This window comes from Emys orbicularis, chromosome 13 (genome assembly GCF_028017835.1).
Source record: "Emys orbicularis isolate rEmyOrb1 chromosome 13, rEmyOrb1.hap1, whole genome shotgun sequence".
NCBI lineage: Eukaryota > Metazoa > Chordata > Testudines > Emydidae > Emys > Emys orbicularis.
In genome coordinates, this window is record NC_088695.1 from 16,663,588 (window position 1) to 16,671,143 (window position 7,556).

Below are 7,556 nucleotides of genomic sequence, written 5' to 3' on the forward strand. Positions count from 1 at the left end.
CAGTTATTGAGTATGGATGCCAGGCCTTTGGGTCAGCAATGAATACAAATCTGAATTAAATTATATCCACGAACACGCATTCCATATCAGGTGGTGCCTTTATTACTGTATCTCTGTACTACAGATAGCAGCAGCTGGTGGAAATGCCTATAAATGATGCTCCCAGACTTAACCTTTTGAGCTAAAGTACTAGCTAATAGTGAAGATAGCACTAAGCTAACCGGTTAGGACAAAAACTCAAAATTCCCCATGGAAGTAGGGTACAGAAGTGGATAACGGATCTTAATGAAAAGAAGGGATTGAAAGGGACCAAAATGTATAGCTTTGGGAAAATACTCTATCACTAGAAAATCACCCACAGTTGAGAGAGACATGGAATTATATAATGAAATAAATAAAAGAATGATAGACAAGATGTCACAATTATATTGATTTGCTTTAAGTGGGGACAGTATTGACAAATACATACAGAGGGTTCCAAAGAGGAAAGAACAGAGTCGGAAAAGCTTCCTGCATGCCCTCACTCGGACTGAAGAAAGCTATATGACTATTAACTTTGTTTCAGAGTAGTAGCCGTGTTAGTCTGTATCCGCAAAAAGAACAGGAGTACTTGTGGAACCTTAGAGACTAACAAATTTATTAGAGCATAAGCTTTCGTGGGCTACGAAATTTGTTAGTCTCTAAGGTGCCACAAGTACTCCTGTTCTATTAACTTTGTATCCGTCTTTATGGCTGAGATACACAGGGATTATGCTAGCATAAATCGTGCTTCAGATGTGCGGCCAGCTGCTGTAGCCATCCTGTCTGACTCCTTCTCAGGGCTGCAGGCAACTCACAGTGGTGAGTCTGACCGCAGAAATGATTTTCTTAATGAAATATTACTGCTAACAGCCAGACTGGTGGGATTGGATATAATCAACGTAATCACATGGATCCTGGTGCAGGCAGGTATAGGGGGCAATGAATTGGCTGGCAAAAGGTGCTATTAATCACAAACGAGTTGACCTCGGGATACCCTTAAGGGAACTGGAATTTAAACACATAATCAAAAGTGAGCTAAGGAAGGAATGGAAAGAACTGTGGGCAAATGAAATGAAGGGGAAAAAATTCCATGAAGAAAGCCCAACAGCTGAAAATCTTGATATAATCCAAGACCCTGAGAGGAGCAGCAAATTGGCTTTCTTTAGAGCTCTAAGCAGGGCATTGCGCATTAAATAGTCATTTATTTTTAATTAAGGAGCATAAAGGTGGCTTATGTGCAACATGTGAGACGTACAGAAAACAATAGATCCAATCCTTTGGGATTGTTAAGACTCTACCAATGAAATGAGGTATCTTCTTAGAAACTCAATGGCCTTAAAGTAACAATTTTCCTTGCAACATCTATCAAGAATACAAGGACAATAGGGACCAATAAAATCAGCTTTTCTGCAATTCTTTAAGAATACTGGGAAGGGTGCTAGACTAAGTCATGGACAAAATCCGAAGTACAGGGCAAGACAGTCATAGATTCAGGAAGCGAGTCTGCTACGTCACAAAACCCAAAAAGTGTCCAGTGTCCCTAGCTATCTGCCATGCCTGCCCTGCTGCTTTCTTCCTGGACTCCCGGTACTTACCTTGGCTCCGACTTGGATTCTGACTCCCAATTGACCCTTGGAAACATGACACCAACCGTGATACCTGGTATTGATCCTCAGCCCAATTCTTCATTCTTTCTCCGCTTCTTACCCTCAGCTTGACTCTTGACCCTGATACTGACTCTGACCCCTGACTTAAGTTCCGAGATGTCCAGCTCCTATCACTTGTCCTACCTACCTTTGCCAAGCATCCTGACACAGATTATGTATCATAAAAATGAATATAGACACTTCCCACATTCTTCACAGAAGGCGACTCTTAAATTGCTAATGCTTAATTTGTCAAGCTCATTAATACCCCGGTTTGGAAGTGATATATAAATGCAAAGCAGCAACAGTTTGGAATTGGGTGCTTACCTCTATTCATAGGACAGCTCACACTTGAGTTGATGAACTCATTTCTGAGGGTTTGAGACAAGGTGGGTGAGGCAATACCATTTATTGGACCAACTTCTGTTGGTGAGAGACAAATTTTCAAGTACACAGAGCAATGTAGGGTTTGGCAGACTGGACTCCGGTTCCACTGAGGTTCTTGTCTTTCATCATTCTGCAGAAATGGGACTTTCTCAGAAAAGAGGCCTACAGTTACCTAAAGAGATGGAAAATGGGCTTCCCCTTCGATTTAATAAGTGTAAATGCTCTCTCATATTTGTATTGTTTCTTCATGCTTTTCAGTACACTCCCACTTCACCTTTCTCCCACTAAGTTCATTTTGTGTCTCCAAAGCTTTGTAGCTAACAATACCCAGTGTGACTTGTAATTATACAAGTCCCATTGTACATCATTTTTTAATGTAATGATCCTTTGAGGAAAATATTTGAGATCATGGACAAACACCAGCTTACATTATTAGAAGATGCCAGTCCAACGTGATGGACAGTAATAATGTACTTGTACTGCCCTTTTATTAGTTTAAGATATGCTGTCTTCTAATTGGCATTTTTTGAAAATAGCTCCCCATATCTCACTCTTACAACATGCTGCCACCTAGTGACCATTTTACAGTATAACTTTTCAAGTATTGCATTGGCTACTGAACTCTATTGGTCACTAGTCAGTATTTCTGACGCCCCCCCCCCTCTTATTTCCTCTACTCTGTTACCATCTAGTGTTGATTTCCTAGCATGACTGCCTGTTGCTCTTCTCTCCTCTAGTGGATTCTTCTTGCTATAGCTGCTTCTTTCCTGTTCTTGACTCTCATGTCACCTGGTGGCCGTTATTTAGTATAACACCCCATAAATCACTACATAACATCTGCTCTTCTCTTCTCTTCAGTGCTCTCTACTCAACACTTACACACCGTAATAGAGCTTCACCTCCCTTTCCATCGGTCATTTGGCAACATAACTTCTCCTTTCTTGCCCTTCTAGTTTGGCTGATTTTCATTAGGCAGCAGGGCTGCACCTGTCCCATTCCTCTGCCCTCTAGTGGCCCTACACAGCATAATTGAATCTCTCTTCATTTCTTACTTACTGCGAGGTGTGCACTGTTACAAACTATAGCCACTGGGAACAAAATCATAGAAAAAATAATTGCAACATTAGTTGATACAAGAGCACATACAATGGCAGCAGCTCTCAAAGGTTTAGCAGGGGTTTCCCATCCATCCAGAGCCTTTCTGTTGATGTGGGGTCTCTTTCCAATGGAAATGCATAGATTGAAGCTACTGTGACAGAATCCCCGTGGCTCTTCAGGCTGAAATTCCCACAGGCGTCTAAGCGATAAAAGTGTCCAACTCCCATTTCAAAGATTTGGGTGACTAACTTGGTTAGGTCCCTTGGGAAATGATTTCCACAGAGTTGGAGCCCTACAATTCTCACTGATGCCCAGCTCCCCTGCCTCTGGCCAAGCCCTGACGTGCTCACAGTGACTGAACCAGCATGGCCCTGTTTGGCATCAAAAGAGTTCTGCCTGTTGGTAGGTGGTAGCTATTTCCTCTCTCCATAGGTTGCCTCACCCCCTGAGGCGAGGGCCCTGCGTGGACCACAGTTGTCTGTGGTATCTGATGCTGACTAGACACCATGTCCTCAGAACTAGCCCTCTCTGGCATTGCACTTGTTGCAGTCAGTTTTGGGGATGCTCATTGTAACAGGTCCCCTCCCTTTGAACTGCTCTGTGCAGCTTCTGGAAGCAGAGAAGCTGGTGCCCTGCAGGGCCATGTGCAGAGTCCCTCATCAGTGACCGTTTGACAGACCCGACCCCAGAAATGGCCTCAGTTCTACGTGTGCCCTGGCAAACTACCAGCTGGGTCTGGGCAATCCCAGTGGACCTGGGGTGTGAGTCTACCTCTTTGTTTGCCCAACCTCCCTGCTTCAAATGGCCGGTGAGCCTGGAGCAGTTGCTTTGCCAGAGCTCGTCACAGCTGGGTGTAGCCCAGATAAGAGTTATAAAGCTGTTCCTGGTGAAGTGTCCAGAGGTCCCTGCAGGGACCTGGTTATTTGCATATGGCCTGTGTGAGTGCAGTGAAAGAGGTTGGTTTTCAGAGGTCTATGATGGAAATAAGCACAATTTCAGGGGTGGCAGATTTCCCAGGCTTGCGTCCCCACATATGATGCACAAGGAGTTACTATTTTTATTGTCCAAACATTTATTTTGATCATAGACGGCTTTTTTACAGATCAAAAAATAGGTTAAAATTTTGTCTCCATTCTGCCTAGCACCCAGTTAATAACTGCATGATGGGAACATGGTTATGGTCACCTCCCTCCCTCGTCCTTCCACTAAGATGGACAACAATGAGTGCTGAGATTTTCACTGGGACTTTTCAACTTAATTTTAATGGGGCCTGATTGCTTAAATCACCCGGACAGCTTTGAACACCTCAGGCTATGTTATTATCTTGGAGTCTTTGCACGTTTTTGTGAAAGCCACATTTACTGACTGCTTTGCACAAGGCTTCCTTGACCTCTCTGTTTCTCAGGCTGTAGATAAGGGGGTTTACCAGGGGAGTCAGGACCGTGTAGCAAAGAGAGAGCACTTTCTTCAGGTCTCCCAGTGTATCACGTTTCGGTAGCATGTAGACAACAATTAAGGTTCCATAGAAAATTGTCACCACAATGAGGTGAGAGGAGCAGGTGGAAAAGGCCTTTTTTCTCCCAGTGGTGGAAGGGATTCTCAGGATGGTGGCGATGATGCACACATAGGATGTCAGGGTTAGTAGGAATGGAGGGAGGATGAATACACAGGCTAGTATGAAGTCCACCAATATTATAAGGCGTGTGTCACTGCAGGAGAGTTCCATCAGTGGCATGACATCACAATAGAAATGGTCAATTTCATTTGGGCTACAGAATAATACCTGTGATAGGAATGAGATTAAGATAATTACAGCCAAACAACCATTTAACCATGATGCAGCAGCCAATTGCAGGCAAATCCTGATATTCATAAGAGTTGAATAGTGCAGGGGTTTACATATTGCTAAATACCGATCATAAGACATCGCTGCTAGGAGATAGCATTCTGTACACGCCAGAGAACCAAAGAAATACAGTTGTATGATGCAGCCACTGACTGACATGGTTTTGTCCCCAGTCAGGAGACTGATCAGCAACCTGGGCAGGATGGTTGAGGTGTAGCAGGTCTCCAGGCAGGACAGATTCCCCAGGAAGAAGTACATGGGGGTGTGAAAGTGATGATCAGCCACAACGAGCGCAACGATGAGGGTGTTCCCGGCCACAGTTGCCAGGTAGATTATCAGGAAGAGAAGAATTTGCAAGTCAGGGAGATCCCCGAATCCCAGGAGGATGAATTCCATGATGACCGTTTGGTTTCTGCCATCTGCCATGGGTTGAGTCTAGGAATAATAAAACTGTGTGATTGAATCGGAAGGACATACGGTTAAAACCTAATCAAATCTCGTGAATCAATTCCATAAATATTCAAAAACTCCCTCCCTCTCCTGGTTACAGGCTGCAATTTTAATACTAAATTTAGACTTCAGAACAAAGTGTCAGAAAACTGAGTCCCAGGACAGAACATTGCTCTAATGGGGAAGAGGGTGTTCTACGTGGATACCAATGACTACTATAACAGCCCGGTTCTCTGGTAGCCAAATACTGATATGACAGATCAGATCATTTCTCTGTCTATCATATCCCATCTAGTGACATACCAGAGATGTATTTCACTTCTGGCAATGCCCAGAATCATGCCATGTCTTACGAGTCAAAATCAATAAATATATCAACTGAAATCTTGGACTGAGATGTTCAATGCAGTCTAGTGTCCTTAGACACCAATCTTCTGTTAGCTTTATTTCCATTAAATTTAACAATATATCCTGGTATATTCAGCATTTCAGTGCCCTGTAGGAGAAGGAATAATTTTCATCCCCTCAAAAGAGATCAGTTTATGCCATAAATTATGAATTGGAGTAAATTCTCCCTTAGTTCCTGTGGTGGTGATGGTGACGTGGTGAGGGACTGGCAATGCCTTTTCTGATTCCCAACATTAACTATGTAGCAGTAATAAAATACAGCTCTTTGGAGGGTGGATCTTATGAAGGGGTAAAACCAGGCTGATGTGCAACCCTAACTGGGGAGTGACCCTCCCCATTCCTGATTTCACTCCTGCATGCCTGAGCAATATTTTTATACTCCTCCCTGGTCATTTGTCCAATCTTCCACTTCTTGTATGCTTCTTTATTTGTGTTAAGATCAGCAAGGATTTCACTGTTAAGCCAAGCTGGTCACCTGCCATATTTACTATTCTTTCTACACATCGGGAAGGTTTGTTCCTGTAACCTCAATAAGGATTCTTTAAAATACAGCCAGCTCTCCTGGACTCCTTTCCCCCTCATGTTATTCTCCCAGGGGATCCTGCCCATCAGTTCCCTGAGGGAGTCAAAGTCTGCTTTTCTGAAGTCTAGGGTCCATATTCTGCTGCTCTTCTTTCTTCCTTGTGTCAGGGGATCCTGAACTCGACCATCTCATGGTCACTGCCTTCCAGGTTCCCATCCACTTTTGCTTCCCCTACTAATTCTTCCCTGTTTGTCAGCAGCAGGTCAAGAAGAGCTCTGCCCCTAGTTGGTTCCTCCAGCACTTGCACCAGGAAATTATCCCCTACACTTTCCAAAAACTTCCTGGATTGTCTGTGCACCCCTGTATTGCTCTCCCAGCAGATATCAGGGTGATTGAAGTCCCCCATGAGAACCAGGGCCTGTGATCTAGTAACTTCTGATAGTTGCCTGAAGAAATCCTCATCCACCTCATCCCTCTGGTCTGGTGGTCTATAGCAGACTCCCACCACAACAACACCCTTGTTGCTCACACTTCTAAACTTAATCCAGAGACTCTCAGTTTCATACTGGAGGTCTGAGCAATCATACTGGTCTCCCCACCTTTTCTGCCCTGCCTGTCCTTCCTGAACAATTTATATCCATCCATGACAGTACTCCAGTCATATGAGTTAGCCCACCAAGTCTCTTAGCAAGAGCTAAGATGCTACCTGCTGGAGACTCATTAGTGGAATGTAAAAACAAAGACCTAGTAGGGACACTCCTTAAGACAAAGGTGCTGGTAAAATAAAAATAAGCTGTCAGCTACCCAAATTCCTCACAGAAACAAGAAGGGTAGTATTTGGGGTGCCAAATGAAATGTCAGGAAAGAAAGCGAAGAATAGGGCAGATAAGGTGATAAGTGCTAAGCGGCTAATTAGTAGAAGAGGAAGTAACAGCAAATGCTTGCTGCCAAAGATTTGGTCATGTAGCAAATAATTCCAATGGGAAAGTACAGTGCAGTAAGTGTGGAGGTGACCATTCATATGATGAATGTGAGGAAGGGACAGAACAAAAATTGTTGCAACTGTGGAGGGAAACACAGATCAGAATATGCAGGCTTTATGGAGGGAAGCAAGCTAGAGAAATACAAAAACCTCAAGTCACTAATAACATCTCCTGTGCAGAAGCTGTTAGGAGAT

The 7,556-nt window shown here is 43.7% G+C and overlaps 1 protein-coding gene across 1 annotated transcript; it reads right to left on the reverse strand.

Moving 5' to 3' along the window:
- Window positions 1-4,458: 4,458 nt before the first annotated feature.
- LOC135887512 (olfactory receptor 6N1-like) lies at window positions 4,459-5,424 on the reverse strand. The gene has a single exon (XM_065415249.1). The coding sequence runs from the start codon at window positions 5,422-5,424 to the stop codon at window positions 4,459-4,461; it is 966 nt and encodes a 321-aa protein (XP_065271321.1).
- Between the last annotated feature and the right edge of the window lie 2,132 nt (window positions 5,425-7,556).

Coding starts and splice junctions, on each gene's coding strand:
- LOC135887512 (XM_065415249.1), bottom strand. CDS start 5,424: ATGGCAGATGGCAGAAACCAAACGGTCATCATGGAATTCATCCTCCTG.